Below are 18,569 nucleotides of genomic sequence, written 5' to 3'. Positions count from 1 at the left end.
CAGCCAGGAGCAGAGCCTACAGCCAGGCAGAGCCTTGACATCCCCTTGTCTGGAAAACTCTGTGATTTGGGACCACTCAGGTCCCGAGGGTACCACACATGGGAGATTCAACCTGGGCAGCTTTTGAAGTTACAACTGGCAGTAGATGCCTAGTTCCCATCTAAAGTCAATGAGCCAGATACTTTAACACCATTCGTGCCTTTTAAAAATTGTTTTAAAGTGTTAGGTGGTCTGTCATAGCTCTTTAGCAAGTTTGACATGCTGAGAGGATGTTTTGAGGTTCGCATAAGATTGGAGGAATCACTTCCTACCAGTACAACTGTTTGTCTACTTGTTCGGGTTTTGTTTTTTGTACGGCTGGGATAGAAAGACATCAATTCGCATGGGGAAGGCTGTATTTCTGAAATGGGAAGCTCTGTATATGAAGGGCAGAATTTTCAGATTTTAGTGCCTAAAGTTGGTTATTTAGCAGTCTTAATTTTCATTGGTCCTGGAGTTCCTATCTTCAATTGTAATTATGGCTGTAGGGTTCCTCTGAATCAGGCTACTCAGGTGGCTAACATACAGGTACTCCTCTTGGAACTTGTGTATTTTGTATAGAGAAGAAGTTAGTACTTCCAGAACCCTGATATAAGTGTCAGGTTCCATTAATCTTCCCATTTGCTTCCAGTTGTCTCTTATTATAGTGCTGCCTGTTGTTTGTACCACTCCCGTAGAATTCAAAGAAGCAAGAACCCTTGACATTTTCTTGAAGGGAGAATTCTCAGCCTCCATCCTGTTACTTCGGTTCATGAGAGGGCACATTCTGAGCTTTCCTAAACTCTCCAATTCCCAACAGGCCATTTAGATTAGTTGCTGCTGAGTGACTGCTCCATCAGGTCACAACAGCTCTATGATAGCACAAGCTGTTTCCATGATGCTGAGCCAGAATATAGAGGCTTGTGCTGAGGAAGTCTAGTTCCTGTAAGATGGAACCAGTCACAATGCAAACTTCTAATTTCTACTCCCCTCACTCTAAGCAAAAGCTTAACTGAGACCTCTCACTGATTCGTGGACAGATAACAAACCAGAGCCTGTCTCAAGTCTGCCAGGAAAGAGACCTTATTCTGGCTGGAGTTTGCTTTTGAGTGGGATTGGGAGCTTTGTGGGTGGCTGTGTTAGAACAAAGGGAGTTTGTATATTTGCAGGGCTTGTGGAGTCTGCGTGATGGCTGAGGTTGGTGTCACTGAGTATGTTGACTTTTCTGGCGATTTCCCTGATTTTTAGTTATTACAGTAGTAGCATAAGCACTTGAGAAAATGCAAGCCTGCCAGGTGTGCTCTGTGTGTGGGATGAGCATGAAAGGAGATGCAGAACAGAAATTTCAGGACAACAGAACTGTTTTACAGAGCTAATACAGGAAAGAATGCAGAGAGAATACAGAGAGGAGACACTATAAGAGTGAGTTATCAAAGTACTCTATAATCACTTCGCGAAAGATCCCAGCTGGTGTCAAAATGAAACAACTGGCTCACTTCTACCACATTCCCCCAGAAGATAGGATGAAGCTGCAATATGGGTATGTGCCTGTCTGCCCCTCGAGCACATTGGTGCAAAATACCAACATCTGGGCATGCTCTACCTTCAAAGACAACCACAGAGTAAGAGGGACACTGCTGGATGTGGGGAATCTAGGGATAGGGAATTATGAGACCTTCAAACAAACATATACGTTTTGTGTGGCTTATCCTACCTCAAGCCTATTTAAGGCCCTGAATTAGGATATTGATATTAAATCTACCAGGATGTGCCCATAACACTGCTGTGGTTGGGGCTCTGGCCACCAGATCTGTGGCTTATTTGAAGAACTAAGAATTTTTTTTTTAATGTTAACCCATGATATGTGTATTAACCAACTGCAAATTGTTCACTTTCCTGCAATCCTGGACTGTGTCTAGACTGGCATGATTTTCCGCAAATGCTTTTAACGGAAAAGTTTTCCGTTAAAAGCACTGGCAGAAAAGAGCGTCTAGATTGGCATGGACACTTTTCTGCAAAAGCACTTTTTGCGGAAAAGCGTCCGTGCCAATCTAGATGCGCTTTTCCACAAAAAAGCCCGATCACCATTTTTGTGATTGGGGCTTTTTTGCGCAAAACAAATCTGAGCTGTCTACACTGGCCCTTTTGCACAAAAGCTTTGCGCAAAAGGGACTTTTGCCTGAACGGGAGCAGCATAGTATTTCCGCAAGAAGAACTGATTTCACACAGTAGGAAGTCAGTGTTCTTGCGGAAATTCAAGCGGCCAGTGTAGATAGCTGGCAAGTTTTTCCGCAAAAGCAGCTGATTTTGCGGAAAACTTGCCAGTCTAGACGCAGCCCTGGAATTTAGAGTTCTTTTTCCTTGCGCTTCAATGCTAGTGCCTCACAAGTGGAAGGTGAGTCCCCTCTGTCTTAAACTTCCTGTGACAGTAAACCCTTCCTAAGTCTGCTTTCAAAACCCAAATGTCCGTTAGCCAAATCAGACAAAATTAATATTTATTCTATTGCCTCCTCTTCCAGCGAGTATACCAAAAGTTCCAGCCCTTCCAGGGAGCTATAGGAGCCTCCTCTTCTTTCTGATTGCTTTGGCTTACATGTGCTGTTTTACTCCACAGGAGGAACTGGATATACGACCAAAGGTATCTTCTCTGCTTGGTAAGTTGGTCAACTACACAAATCTCACTCAAGGAGCCAAGGAACATGAGGAGGCGGAAAATGCTGACGGCTCAAGGAGGAAAGTATCAAAAGTAAGTAGAACTTCTCTCCGTGGCCAGCTGGTAAATGAGGTTGCTTATATGTGCAGCTGGAGAGCGTGGAAATTCCTCATGCTTCATCAGATTTCCTAATGCTCTGGGTCTAAGGATCTAATACTCTGCCAACCCCTTCACCACTGGATCCACTGGGAGCAGAACTGGCCCCCAAATGAACACTGTGAGTTGCTTGTAATGTCTTGCTTCTAGACCGAGGCTATTGCCCTCGAAGATCAAAGGTGTGAAATAATGCTTAAGCATTTCAGTGCACTTTGACAGGCTTAGTATGTATTATTCTCAGGAAGTTTGATGGAAAGTAAGTCTTCCAACATCATACAAATCGTGTGTTTAAATCTTGCCACCTGTTTCTGCCACCTTTATTGACCTTAAATAGAAACCTAATCTGAGTCATCACACTGATTTCACAGCCATTTTTAGAGGTGGAAGGTGTGTGTTTAAGGTTTCCTGTTTGCAGGAGATGGGCTTTCCTGGCCATCTCTAATACTATTGCAGGTGAGGGTAGTAGCCTGATTTGAGGGTGCTGTGCACCAGCATCTCCCTTTATCTAGTATCTCTGAAAATCAAGCCATATGCTCCAGCAGGGTATTAAAAATCAGCACATTAAGGCTAAACTTCCTTCTTAAAGGGCTTGCTGCTTTGCTTGCAGATTTCCAAGCTGAAGTTCAGCCAAAGATTTTCAACTAAACTGCAGTGAAACTTGAACAGTCTGGAATTTATTGTCATCCTGCATTGCCATACGCAGAGAAATCTGCACCCACTGAAACAACAGAGAGGCAGTAACACTGAAGGCTGCTGTTTTGCTTTCAAAGAGAATGCATGTTAACCCAAACATGCCAAAGGTCGATTCCAGAACCCTCACTCCACATGGAGTCCCCTCTGATTTCAGTAATCACTAAACCCAACTAAAAATTAATTTTCTGTAATCTGGGACCACAAGCATTAAAATGCCTCAGAGTTGTGATTATTATGACGATGAAAAGGACAGAGTTAATTTACTTAGGCAACTGTGCATTTTGATATCTTCACATAGTTGGATTTCCTTTTAGGTATATAACTTTAACTGTGTGTATTCTTAAATACTATAGAAATCTCTATAACAGTTTGGGAATAATGACTAAAATCAATGACCAGCTGTTGTCTTATACTGTTAATCTATGACATTGCCTACTCTCAGTTGATTATTCAGTCTCTTCTAAAAAATGGGAGAAATCACCCTCTTACATAATGTAGGGGAACAGGGTAGATGAAACCCTGTAAACTACACTTTTTTTGGCCATTGTTAAAGACCGTTAATGATTAAATGGAACCTCACTGGTCATGGGGAAGCCAGCCATTTCTTCTCCCTTTGGAAGGCAGAGCATTTGGTAGCTGTCTCTAATCTCACTGAGAAAGAGATTAGGCAATGATGGAAAACTGAGAAGCTGTCAGTGCCTAGCACAGTCATTCTTAGTGGTGTTAAATATTCTGTATTTAAATACTGCATATACTGTGTAACCCACTTCGGCTGGGTCTTCTCCACCCGCTGATCTCTGTAGAACACATACCCAGGGCGTGGGAAATCCCCAGAACAATGCAGCTACACCTTCCTAACTGCTGGCATAGTCAGCGCTCTATAATGGGAGGGCTTCAGTGTGCTGGAGTACCAGGTCTGATGGGAGAATCTCTACCAGTGGCATAGGTAGCTGCTTTCCTAACTGCCACCGCAGCAGTGCGGTAAGTGTAGACGAGCTCTGAAAGTGAATTTCATATAGCGAGCCTTCATCTGCACTATCACAGTTGACCCCTTTTAAGCTCCACCGTTGTGGTTTGTGGCAGGGATATAAATATGCAGGTAAAACGTTAATTGGTTAAACAATGTAATTGCAGTCTTTTAATTGGTTAACTGGCTGGCGTCCAGTCAGCCTGCTGGTTGGGGGGCTTCTCCAACTCAGCCCTCTGCAGGCAGGGATGGAGGAGGAGGAAAGGGCTACTCTGGTTGGCTGGCCAGTGTCCAGCCGCTCTGCTGGTTAACCAATTAACTCGTAAATATGCTATTAAGGCAATGCTAACTGGTTACTCTCGCATATTCCTAGTTTGTGGTCTTCCCACAGTAGAACTTTTCCTAGTTTGTGGTCTTCCCACAGTAGAACTTGACATGATTAAAGCACATTTTGTTCTCATTGTATGGGTAGGACAGATTTTTTTTTCAAACCTTGTTCCTTCATTAGCCTCTAGCACATCTGCCTGCACAAAGACAGGCTTGTCCTAGCCATGTTAGTTACTACCCTGATGTGGGACCTGCAGTGTTAACTTTATGTAGTGTAGTTTCTGGCTAACATGTTCACAGCTTTTTAATACTTTACCCTGAACTAGTGTTTCAATACAGCATCCATGCTGCAACTCCAGTTAGTGAATTTCTGCCTAGAGTGTGTCTTTTGTGAAGGGTACTATAGTAAAAGACCCACTGTGTGTAATTTAAATTTAACAGTAGTTGGCATAGTAACATAAAAGTGGCGGGAATGTCAGGCATCTTATGGAATACAAAACTAGGAAGTTGAATAAAGACATGAAATACTGATTCATGTCATTAAAAAAGGAATGCAAAGTTATGGGCAAAGATAGTGGAAGTTCCCTGCATTGTGAGCCCCCGGAAGCTGAGGAAATGTCATTTTCCTACAGACTTCCCGTTTTTATTTTTAAAAGTTTCTAGTTTTCCTTTTGAAGTGAAAATACTGACACAAAGAAACAGTAGCAACGAGGCATGAAATCCCCATTTATCTTGGTGGGGAGTTAAACTCTGACACTCTGATTTTAAATATTATCATTATTAAATGTTTTTTGCTGGACAATATGCAGATACATCCAGCAAATCATAGAACTGGCAGGAACCTTGAGAGGTCATCAAATCCAGCCCCCAAACACCATCTAGACCAGTGGTTCTCAAACTTTTTGGTCTATGGCCCACCCCACTCAATGCAGACTTTTCCGCAGATCACCAGCCAGCCACCAATGATGACAAAATGGGTGCAGGGGAGTGTGGGGTCTGACAGGGAGGCAGGGTGCAGGAGCGGAATGAAGGTGGGTGGTCCGAGGGGAGAGAGGGTGCAGGAGTGGGGTGGGGTGGGGTGGTGGTTCTGGGAAGGAGGGAGAGTGTAGGAGCAGGGTGGTGGTCTTGGAGGGAGGTAAGGTGCTGGAGCGGCCTGAGGGTGGGGGATCTTGGAGGGAGAGAGGAGTGGCTTCGGGGTACAGGGTCTTGGTGAGAAGGTGTGTGTGTGAGGGCGATGGGAGCACTTACCTGGCTCCATGTCTTCTGCCACTCCTGACAGAGAGCCCTCTGCTGCTCTCATTGGCCAGGATTCTGGCCAGTGGGGGGAGCAGCAGGGAAAACCTCCAAGCGAGTGGTGGGAGGGGGAGTGGCAGCATGTAGAGCTGCTTCCTTCCCCTGCACATCAGATCCAGCCTACAAGACTCACGTCTGCCCTGCAGCGGGAAGCCAGCACTGATATTCCGACCGCGGGGGCGGGGGGGGGGGGGGGGGCTGGAGCACCAGTGCAGGCTCCTTGTTGCTGGGGCAGGGTCAAGCCCCGAGCCCGTGGCTCATCTGCAAGATGGTCACAGACCACTAGTGAGACACACTTTGAGAGCCACTGATCTAAACCATCTCTGACAGGTGTTGTGTAACCTGCTCTTAAAAATCTCCAGTGATGGAAATTCCACAAGCTCCCTGGGCAATTTATTCCAGTGTTTAACCACCCTGACTGTTGGGAAACTTTTCCTAATGTCCAACCTAAGCCTCCCTTGCTGCAGTTTGAGCCCATTGCTTTTTGTCCTATAAATAAAATAACAAAAATACAGGGGCTTTCTGGTGCCCACCCTTCATCCCTTTAATAGTGACTGTGCGAGCCAGCCTGCTTGCCCAGCCTGGGGCCTCTCAGCTGAAAGTAAATTGCATGTGCTGACATGTCATTAATTTGAATTACGCAATGTTGTTGTAACATGTTAGTCCTAGATTATTAGAGACACAACTCATTTGTCCAAAGAAAGATATTACCTCCCCCACCTGGTCTCTTCAGGCATTTGCACTGACATTCCATAGGGAAATGCTGCAACAGGAATGGGAGCTTTCTTTTGGCTTGGACTCTGTGAATCTCTTTTGTCCAACTCTTTGTAGACTCATGTTATCAGAATGAATTGTTAATGGTCTGGCTTTTCCACCTTATCTCATACCCGAAATGATCATTGGATGTGGAATACTCAGCTGCATGAATAATGTAGTCTTTCTATAAATAAAAATAATATCTCTGCCAACTGCCAACAGTAGAAATATAATTCAATCTCTCAATAAATGCTTGTCGGTACCAAGCTTTTTCAGCAGAGCCGTATTAGCACCGGCATATTTGCCTTCCAAAATCACTGCCACTTAAAATCTGAAAACCCACTTGTATGCAAGTGCAAAGAATTAAGGCAGGTGAGTGGCAGACATGGAAAGCTGATAGCATGCTTTATCTGCTACTTCAGGGTTCTCAGACTGCTAGCCCTGGAGCAATGCCTGGTCGGGGCAGTTGTGCAATCTGGCCCAGGAGTCCCTGAGGCAGGAGGGGGAATCTCCATTTCTGTTCCCCAAGCCATTCCCAGACTGCATTGTGCAATTGCTCCAATTTGGAATGGCCTGTGGGCTGGGAGTTTGAGACCCCTGTGTTACATCATCTGATGCTTTAAGTTTTGCAGATAATTTTTACGTTCTACTGGTCTCACTAAAATTACAAAATTGAAGGAGACTTGAAAACTTTCCACAGACATTTGAAGTGTGGGAAACTACGTTATATGGAGTAACTTAAAAAACAACAGATAGTCTAGCAGCACCATAAAGACTAACAATCATGTAGATGGTATCATGAGCTTTCATGGGAGCTACCCACTTCTTGGTTGTACCCATGAAAGCTCATGATACCATCTACATGTTTTGTTAGTCTTTAAGGTGCTGCTAGACTATCATTGTTTTTTATGTTTTTCCAGTTACAGACTAACTCGGCTACCCCCTGAAGTTTATTGTATGGAATTTCTGTCTAGAAAAATAAAACAAAAGGCCTTTAGAAAACTTGCTTGGCTTGTGAAAATTTTAAGAACAGACAAACTTAGTGGAGTATAGCTCAATGTAACTACTTCATCTCGCTTCAATATTGCCATACATTTTGGCTGTGTCTACACTGGGCCACTGATTCCAGAAAAGCAGACGCTTTTCCGGAATAACTTGCCAGCTGTCTACACTGGCCGCTTGTTTTTCCGGAAAAGCAATGATGATCTACTGTAAAATTGTCAGTGTTTTTCCGGAAAAACTATGCTGCTCCCGTTCAGGCAAAAGTCTTTTTCCGGAAAAACTGTTCCGGAAAAGGGCCAGTGTAGACAGCACAGTAGTCTTTTCCGCAAAAAAGTCCCGATCACGAAAATGATGATCGGGGCTTTTTTCCGGAAAAGCACGTCTACATTGGCCACGAACGCTTTTCCGGGAAAAGTGCTTTTCCGGAAAAGCATCCTGCCAGTGTAGACACGCTTTTTCCGGAAATACTTATAACGGAAAACTGTTCCGTTTTAAGCATTTCCGGAAAAGGGTGCCAGTGTAGACGTAGCCTTTTAGTATTCAGTGTTGCATAGTTTTGTAGCTCTTTGCTGTGTATCAAGATACATTACCAGTTACTTGCTGTCTGTTCAAGAGGGCAGCAGGGGTCTTTGTTCTGCTTTTTAGATGAGTATGAATACTCTTTGTTGTAAAACACCAATATAGTTATGCTGATTCAAACACCAGATTAGACAAACATCTGTTAGGGATGGTCTGGATAATACTTAGTCTTGCCATGAACAATGTTCCCTCTAATTCAGTGGTTCCCAACCTTTTTGACCATACAGACTCCTTTTCAGTCTATTAAAATTTCATGGATCACCTTCCCTGGGAGAGGAAGAAAAAAAAAAAAGGAAAAGAAAAGTAAGGATTGGGCCCATCAAGGTGGGCTTGATCCTTATTTTTAAACTTTCCATGGATCCCTGTGGTACTATTGTGGACCACAAGGAGTCCGCGGACCATGGGTTGGCAACCAGTGCTCTAATTTTTCCATCCACGTGCAGAATAAATTTTGTTATGTGAACCACAGCACGTGCAGATATGCACCACCAGTAGAAAACACATGGTATTGGCTGTGAGTGCCCTGCTAATCATCTGGGTGGCACCTGCATCTCTACTGGGTGGCTGCCCAAGCACTCAGCTTACAGGGAACATTGGCCATGTGTCCAGGGTACTGGACTAGGAGACTCCATAGGGTCCCTTCTGGTCCTATGATTCATGAATATTAAAAATCCCATATTGGAAATCAGATTAACTACTTCAGCTCCTACAACTTAACTGGGCAGTTCAACTTTATGCAAGTGTCTGTTTTTCTGGTTCTTAGGGCTTGTCTATGTCATCATCAGTTACTTGCTTTGGGCAGCTGGTAATGGCAGTTGTCAATTTCCTTGGGTCCTGCAGCTAATTGTTTTAAAAACCAATCAGGCTAGCACAAGGGGAGTGTTGTCCTTCAGAATCAGATCAATAATATTCATCAGTTACATGTGTAAAGCTGATCAAAGTGGATATCACACACGTGGAAGCATGGTCTGCCTAGCTGCAACAGATAATTTTCAGAGATGATATAAGAGTTTTTACTATTTGCTAATTGTCTGCATATCAGCTTGAAATATTTTATTAGCTCTGTGCAGTCTTTAGCATAGTATTTCAATTGTCCTATTCAGTACTGACAAGATTGTTGATTATAATATCTTCCCTTTCTATCATATTTGCTATTTCTGACTGCAGTCTACTGACTAGTTTCATACAACCATTTACAGTAGTGGCATCTGCTGATATAACATGTTGCAGAGAAGGGCTCCAGCATTGCAAATCACTGATACAAATGTTTTTGCTAGTTCTGTGGCTTTATTTCTTTGGTTGCAGTATTTTTAATGGGGGACAAAAACAAAACACCCCCCCGTCCCCTCAAAAACATCTGAAGTGCATTTAGTAATCTTGTGATTTGGGATCTTCTAAGCTTTGCAGTTCTCAAAGTATATGATGAATGCACTAGGGATGTAAAAGCTGCCTCAAATAGTTAACCAGTTAAATGATTTGTTTAACTGGTTAACCACTGGCCATGAGTGAGGGGCTGCTCCAGACCCGGCTCTGGCAGGCCACAGCTGGTGGAGATTGCTCTGGCCCCATCTGCTGTCACTGCTGGGGGCCTGTTGTCTGGGCCCCTGTGGGCAAGGTGGCTGCTTACACCGGCCAGGCCCTCCAGTTAACCAGGTATCTGTTAAATATAGTGGGGAGACTAATGTTTAAGTTAACCAGTTATTTTTTACATCCCTAGAATGCACAATGTTTTCCCTTTTTGATTAATATTGTAACTTGGTTTAGAAGCGGTTGCAGGGGAAGAGAGATCAGAGGAGTTGAGCTGCTGATCAGAAAAGAGGAGGTGGAAGCACCAAGTTACCAGACAGAGAGAAAGGGGAGCCCCAAGCTGATGTCAAGCACACAAATGATGCCTTGAGTGAAGGGGACCAAGGAGAAATGCAATACTGAGTCCACACAGCCGCTTCATATGCTGCAATTTTCTGGTTGAGGGATGTGAACATCCCCTCCCCTCCCACCACAGCAAGTTACAAAGCTGTAAAATGCCTCTTGGAAGTGGTTTGCATAGAGCCCAAGGAGAAGAGCTCTCTCATGTAGGCCATGACCACACTTTCACTTTAAGCTACAGCTGCACTTCAGTTTTAGAGGTGTAGATCAGAGATGGAAGTGACTAGTCAAGTAGTGACTTGACTAGGTGCTTCCTCCCCCCACCCCCTTTGCTGCCTCTATCAGAGAGAGGTAGCAAGAGTGGGGGAGCAGGAGCCAGGGCTGGAGGGAGCTGGCTGAAAAGCCAGTTTCCCCCCCCCAGCACCATCTTGGGGAGCAAAAGAGACAAAGGTGTAGCGGGGGCCCAGTGAGAGCTGGCTATCGCTTCCCATAGCTTTCATTGGCTAGGAATGGCAAACTGCAGCCAATGGGAGCTGCGAGTGGCTATACCTGCAAACACACAAGTAAATAAAGCATCCAGTGGCCTGCCAGGGGCTAACTCTGATGAGCTGCGTTGGGCCAGTGGATTGCTTATTGCCCACCCCAACCTAATACAACAGAGTCTAGCTCCTTACTAGTGCTTGTAGGTACTATCACAGCATTCATAATAAATAAAAAAAGATATGTCAGCTGGTAACTGCTAAGGAGGTAAGGCTGACTTGAATAGCTAGCTATGTGGTCCAAATTTTGTTGCCAGTCAACTAATGGTTTTGTTTTAAACTATTCTCTTGAGATTTTTTGGAAGTACAGCATTGTAACGTTTGTGCATCTTTTTATAATAATCTAGCACAGCATGATGTAATTTAAATAGTTCAAATCTGTTTTCCTAAACCTTGTTTTGAGTTACCTCAAATTTTATTAACTGGGTATGTGCTTATTTTTAGTCACCCAGCATGGGCACCCTGATGGGAGTGTACCTTCCATGTATGCAGAATATCTTTGGTGTTATTCTCTTCCTTCGGTTGACATGGATGGTAGGAACAGCAGGAGTTCTACAGTCCTTCTTGATAGTCTTGATCTGCTGCTGTTGTGTGAGTACATGATCAAATTAAGACACTTCTCTTACCATGTATATACCTCTGGCAAAGTTTTTTTAGTGCCTCTCTAAGGGGCTGTACTTGTGTTTAGGACCAAGACTACAACAGAAACATTGGCATCATGGTAATGTCAATTATGGGTGTGATTTTTGTTTTCTGAGCGTGGGATAGTAAACCTCACTATGCTGGTAAAAATCCTAATGCAGATATAATGGTGTAAATTGTTTTTGCCAGTGTAACTTGGGCTGTGTCTGCACCAGACGTCTGCAGGTATTGCTATGTTGGTCAGGATGTGAAGAGATCCGTGGCTGGCAGAATCCCCTGCTGTATCCGCAAATTGGCTCTGTACAGATGTTTCTATTTTGCTGGGGAGATGAGAGGGAGATTTACCAAGTGCTGTTTTGCTGATACAACTGTGCCCATAGGCACTCTTTTCCAGGATAGTATACTGGCACATCTGTGCTGCTAAAGCACTGCAGATGTAGCCTTTTTTGGCTCAGGGAAACCACATAGCCTATATTGCCAAAAGCATTTTTTTGCTGCTATAAGCGGTGACTAAATTAGGAGGGTCTGCTGGCAAAGCTGTGTCCGCACACCTGCTGTATGGGAAGCCTGGCCTAAGTTAACAGGGTCGTGAAGAGTGGTGAAGGAGGCCCTGCTGTGGTCTATGGGAGAATCTAGTTTGCGTCTCTAAGATAAATGGCTCAGATTGCATGTGCACTCTGACCAGCTAAGCAGCCATGCTCTTGTATGTGGGATTTGGAAATTCAAATCTCTCCATACCATCCAAACAAAACTTGACCATAAATGTTTCAAGTTTTATGAAGCTCTTCTCTTTGGCTGTTGTTCAACTCTTGGTCTCTTTGGCACATCTATTATACCTTATGCGGAGCCACACTCATCTCCTGGCTCTCACCAGGGTTGGTTTTGTTGCAAGGTGACCCCGGCACACCCCCAGTTTTAGATTTCCCCCAGAAATGTATGTCCTGTATTACCCTGCCCTTTCCTGGACAATACAGGTTTACATAACGTCCATTGTTTCTTTAATAGACATAATGTGCACACAACTTGCCACCGCAAATGTAGGTTCCCAGATGCTTAAATTAAACACAGCTGGATCAGATAAAACAACCACAAAGAGGGTATGTCTACACTACCACCCTAGTTCGAACTAGGGTGGTTAATGTAGGCAACCAAAGTTGCAAATGAAGCCCGGGATTTGAATTTCCCGGGCTTCATTTGCATCTTGCCGGGCGCCGCCATTTTTAAATCCCTGCTAGTTCGGACTCCGTGCCCGTGGCTACACACGGCACGGACTAGGTAGTTCGGATTAGGCTTCCTATTCCGAACTACTGGTACACCTCGTTCCACGAGGAGTAACGGTAGTTCGGAATAGAGAGCCTAATCCGAACTACCTACTCCGTGCCGCGTGTAGCCGCGGGCACGGAGTCCGAACTAGCAGGGATTTAAAAATGGCGGCGCCCGGCAAGATGCAAATGAAGCCCGGGAAATTCAAATCCCGGGCTTCATTTGCAACTTTGGTTGCCTACATTAACCACCCTAGTTCGAACTAGGGTGGTAGTGTAGACATACCCAGAGAGAGATTTAAAGCGAGTAAAAGTAATAAGGCATAAGTCAGCAATGGTTATAAGAAAATAAAGTTAAAATGCTACTCGTGCCTAATTTAATAACCTATATTAGAGTCAAAGCAAAATTTTTCACCCCATGCTTTCAGCTTGCTTACTGACCAAATCCCATAGGTTAGGACTGCTTCTCCCAGAATCCAGTGAATGCCTTCTTTGTCACATCAGGTCAGGTCAGAAATGGGTACCTTGGGATGTTTGTCCTGCCTTTTTATAGTTTTATAGTTTTAGTTTTAGTGCCTCTCTAGAAAAAAATTTCCAGCTGGGTGAAATGAGACAAAAAAATCTGTGGAAAAAGATGCTCCCTGCTGCTTTTCCCTTTGTTTTCCTTCCTGATTGATGAGTCCGTGTACTGCTTAAATGCATAATAAACAGAGCACATGTTCCTTTGAGATACACCTGTTTGCTAACCTCAATTTCATCAGTATAGTAATAACATCATACTCTAGATCTGTGGTCACCAACCCATTGATCGCGATTGACTGGTTGATTCTGAAGGCTCGACCAGTTGATTACAAGGCTTTGGGGGCCCCCCCGGCTGCCCTCCACCCCCAAGATTAATGCCACGCTGATACTACCTCCAGGGACTATGGAGGTAGCGTGGCCTTCCTGCGGGGTTGGGGGGAGTTCTGCAGCTGTGCTCCAGGTTCTGGAAGTGCGCGGGCTGCTCTCCCATCCCCCCCCACAACAGCTGGTGCGGTACCTAAAACTCCAGTCCGTTACATGCTGGGACTTTATTCCCACGCTGCCTTCCTGCACGCAGGGGAGTGTCTGGGACTGTGCTGGCGCCAGCTGCTCGGGCAGCACGTGCGCCTTGCTCCTCTGCTCCCCGTGGCAGCTCTGGGACTCCCCCTCGACCGGGACTCCCTGTCCACCCTCTCCCCATGTGGGAAGGCAGTGGGGGAATAAAGTCTCCAGTGCACTAGCTCCAGCTTCTCGGGTGGCGTGCGCTGCCCCAGCAGTTGGGGCTGGCACGGTCTGGGATTCCCCCTCCCACCTGTGCAGGAAGGCATCAGGCAAGTGACGGACCAGCGTTTCAGGTACCACACTGCTGTTTGGGGGACGGAGGAGCAGTCCATGTACTTCCAGGGCCTTGGCATGCAGCTTCAGGATCCCTGTCCCCTCCTCCCACCCAGACCCCCACAAGTACCCTGCCCCAGCACCCATTGGCACCCTCCCCAGGCACCCACTGTCACCCTGTCCTCTGCCCCAGCACCCACAGGCACCCTGCCCCAGTATCCTGTCCCCTGCTCCCACCAGCACAGTTGAGGCCACAATAGTGAGGTATGGAGGGGTTGTGTTTTTGTATCTCACTTGTGTGGCCACAACTGACTTTTCTGTGGGTCAGCGACCCCTGATTCAAAACAGGTTTCCCACCCCTCTCATAAATAAAGACAATGCAGAAATCTTTTGTGTTTGACATAATATTTTATTTAAAAATGAAGCCTGGCCAACAAGCCCCCAGTTGGGGCCAAGCCCTCATCTGGCCACAGCATCATAACACTCCTGTACTCCCCCTCCCCAACCCAAATCTGACTCTATCATACACTGGAACCCCCTGTCCTGAGCCTCTCACATCCCCAAACTCCTGCATCCCCACATCCTCAGTCTTCTGCTACAACACTCTTGCACCATTCACACTCTGCAAATCTGTGTCCTGACCCCATCATATGCCCAGCTTCCCTGCCCTGAGCCCCTCACACACCCCTACCCAAACTCCTGCACCCTAATATCCATAAGCCTACGGCTTGCTCAGCACCCTAACCCTCCACCTGAGCCCAACACTCCTCACCCTAGAGCTCCTTCCCCGAGCCAGCATCTCCTTCTTCACATCCCCCTGCATCCAAATTCCCTCCCAGAGCTTGCACCTCTCACTCTTTCCCACATCTAAATCCCTCATTCACACTCCAGAGCCCGTACCTGCTGTCTCAACCCAGTGAGGGTATGGCTAGACTGCACCAGTTTTTCTGGCAAACACGCTCTTTTGGCAGCCGCTGTATTCCTCATTCCATGATGAATAAGGGGACTTCCAAAAGACGGGGGTTTTCCAACACTTGGCCCAGTCTAGATGGGCCAAATGTCGGAAAAATTTCTTCCAACAGAAAGATCGAAAAAAAGTGGTAGTGTAGCCGTACCCTGAGAGTGTATAAGGGTCGGGGATAGCAAGTGATGGAGAGAAGGGGAACAGAGAGGGCGGGGCCTCAAGGAAGGGGTGGGGTCTTGAGGAAGGGGCGAGGTAGATCTTGGCTTGTCCTGACATTTAAAAAGTGATCTTGGGTGTAAAAAGGTTGGAGACCACTGCTCTAGACTATAGACGCTTATAACTTCACACTGCAGTGTTGTCATACATATTTTACCAGATCAACACATTGAATTTTCAAATGGTAACTTACAAGGCATAGTTTGTCCAGTTATTATTGTAGTATTATTATCATACATGATGTGAATACAGGGATAGAGTCTGTCACTGCAAGATAGAACAGAAGTGTTGGAAATTCATACTTAAGCGTAACAACTTTTTCTATTTCACTTATTTTACATTACAGGAAAATAATTGAATTTTTGAGATTGTTACTTATGTAAATATATGTACGATCTTGTTCTCCACAGACTATGCTGACAGCCATATCAATGAGTGCAATAGCGACAAATGGTGTTGTTCCAGGTAACTCTAATTGATATGAGGAATAAGAATAGCATATATGTAATCCTTTTTTTGCTCTAATTTCCTGATTGTAAATACAGCTGTAGACATGCAAATATGTATGCTAACTAGAAAAGTGGTTTAATAAATGTAATTTTTTTGTTACTTTCCATTGAAATGGGGGGATTAGTCAAAGAGGCAAACTAACATCCTATCACGTCAAGTGAAGATCTGTATTGTATCTTCTCCAGAATTTTCAACCCCAAGTGTTTAAAAAGTCATGAGAGCCTCTTCCCCCTCCTCCCCGTCAGATTGGCTTAAGAGTCATGAGATTTTAAAGAAGTTCTGTTGTTTTTCTCTTTCATTAAGGTATATTTGGGTCACGTTTTTAAACTCTTGATCTGCTACCACGAGGACTAGAACTGCTTTAAATGAAAGCTGGGATTCTCCTCATATCACATACCTCCTGGATTCAGCTCTTTAAAAAAAGAGTGACTTGCTAAAATAATAAATTGACAATATAGCTTCCCACCTATAAGAGAAACAGGTCCTGTACTAAAATATCTATCATTGCTATGGTCTCTGCTATTTTCTGAAGGTTTTTTGCTTCATATCCCATAAAGTTGAACTTCACAGCAGATCAGTATTTAATGCAGAAGAAAAGTGGTTTAGTGTATTCAAAATGTGAAATCCAGGAACTTTAAAATGTAGTCCACTCTTTGGAGTGGTGATACTAGTTAATCTTTCATTGGACATTAGAGAGATTTGCACTGCAGATAATGTAGTTCATTTGTATTTTTTATTAGGCATAATCCATCATTGACTCTGTTTGTCTGTGCATATGAGAGTTTCTCTTATTTGAAGAGAGTGAGAATATATGTTTTTGAGTCTTAACAAATTTGAATTGAATAAGATATTGCAAAATAGACTATGAATACATAAATACCCTAAGTAATCTCAGGATTTAGAGCCCTAGGAAGCACTGCAGATTAGTTTGAATTACTTTGGGGAGTAATTATTTCAAAACTAGCCAATTAGCCCGTCATAAGACGGGATTTTCAGGTCTCTCCTCCATGTCGGTCTTCTCTCCTGAGCCTCCGGTCTCTCGCTCAGTCTCTCTCTCTCTCCTCCTCCTCCTCGTCCTCCTCCTACTGCCTATCTCTCTGTCTCTCTCTGTCTCTCTCTCTTCTCCTCCCCCTCCTGCTGTTTGGGCTACGCACTCCCCGTGCTACATGGGGGAGCGCATAGCCCCAATGGTCGCTTGCGCCACTTGCTCCCACGCAGCGGCCTGGTTGAGCAGCGCAGAAGTCAGCCGAGCGCCATGGCGGGGCGGTGATGTTCATGGCTGGGGGTGGGGCCTGGAGACGCTATCATGCGGCACGTCACCACCCCGCTCCCCTTCACCTCTCGCCGTGGCACTCGGCTGACTTCTGTGCTGCTCAGCTGGGCCACCGCGGGGGAGCAAGCGTCTGTTTGGGCTCCCCTGTGGCGGCCCGGCTGAGCGGCGCAGAAGTCAGTTGAGCACCACGGCGGGAGGCGAAGGGGGGTGGGGTGGTGACGTTCATGGCCAGGGGCGGGGCCTGGAGACGCTGTCATGCGGCACGTCACCACCCCGCTCCCCTTCACCTCCCGCCGTGGCACTCAGCTGACTTCTGCGCCACTCAGCCGGGCCGCCGTGGGGGAGCAAGCGGTGCAAGCGGCCATTTGGGCCCCGCAATCCCCATGCAGCATGGGCCGCCCAGAGGGAACAGCCAGCATTTCAGCAACAGTGCCCCCCAGAGGGAACAGCCAGCATTTCAGCAACAGTGCCCCCCAGAGGGAACAGCCAGCATTTCAGCAACAGCGCCCCCCAGAGGGAACAGCCAGCATTTCAGCATTACAGACTCACATACCCTGGGCTACGATATATATATATATATATATATATATATATATATATATATATATATATATATATATATATTATATATATATATATATATATATCATATCAGCACCGGCATGTCCACACTACTGGTTTTTGAAATAACTATTTCAGAATTAGCATTATTCCTGATGAGAAGCAGGAGTACAGATTTCACATGCCTTGCCCCATTACTTTGAAATAACAAGCTTAATAGTGTGGACACTCGGCTTATACATTCAACCTTGGGGGTGTTATTTCAAGATAAAGTCCCAGTGTAGACCAGGGCAAACTGATTTATTTGGATATAAATCATTTTGTCAGTATGCATCTGATGAAGTGGTTTTTACCCACAAATGCTTGTGCCAAAATAAATCTGTTAGTCTGTAAGGTGCCACAGGACTCCTCGTTTTTGCAGATATGTAGATAAGAGCTATATTTGTTTCATTTGCTATTGTATAAACAAAGATGTTTTTGGTACAGCGCTAAAAAATAGATAGCAGTTTATAACTTTGTATAAAGATTTTAAAATGGTGAGTTCATAATATAAGCATTGTGGAAAATACCATCCCTCTTTCCTGTCTTGCAGCTGGTGGCTCCTATTTCATGATCTCAAGGTCATTAGGTCCAGAGTTTGGTGGAGCTGTGGGATTGTGCTTTTACTTGGGAACAACATTTGCAGGAGCTATGTACATTCTTGGTGCCATTGAGATTTTATTGGTGAGTAGTAAGGCTTGTGTGTCAATTCACAGGCAGAAATTATGCACAATTCCTGCCTCATAGGGATAGAATTATTCTCATTTTGATGGGGCATAGAGGATTAAGGTTTACACCTTCAAAAGTAATTATTGGATTATTTTTTTCTTTTCTGGTGGTCTGACTTTTAGAAAGTGCAGTATCCACCTTCTGGAAGCCAGGGCCCTTGAAGATTTG

General features: G+C 45.0%; 1 protein-coding gene across 2 annotated transcripts in view; it reads left to right on the top strand.

Moving 5' to 3' along the window:
• The window catches only part of SLC12A4 (solute carrier family 12 member 4), a 90,707-nt gene that overhangs the window by 42,321 nt on the left and 29,817 nt on the right, over positions 1-18,569 (top strand). For both annotated transcript variants that reach the window (XM_006121105.4, XM_014572555.3), the window contains exons 3-6: positions 2,633-2,764; positions 11,294-11,440; positions 15,700-15,754; positions 18,226-18,356. In XM_006121105.4, the coding sequence (XP_006121167.2) occupies positions 2,633-2,764; positions 11,294-11,440; positions 15,700-15,754; positions 18,226-18,356 (465 nt within the window). The remainder of the gene's footprint in view (positions 1-2,632; positions 2,765-11,293; positions 11,441-15,699; positions 15,755-18,225; positions 18,357-18,569) is intronic.

This window comes from Pelodiscus sinensis, chromosome 12 (genome assembly GCF_049634645.1).
Source record: "Pelodiscus sinensis isolate JC-2024 chromosome 12, ASM4963464v1, whole genome shotgun sequence".
Classification (NCBI taxonomy): Eukaryota; Metazoa; Chordata; order Testudines; family Trionychidae; genus Pelodiscus; species Pelodiscus sinensis.
This window is presented reverse-complemented; position numbering and strand designations above follow the sequence as displayed.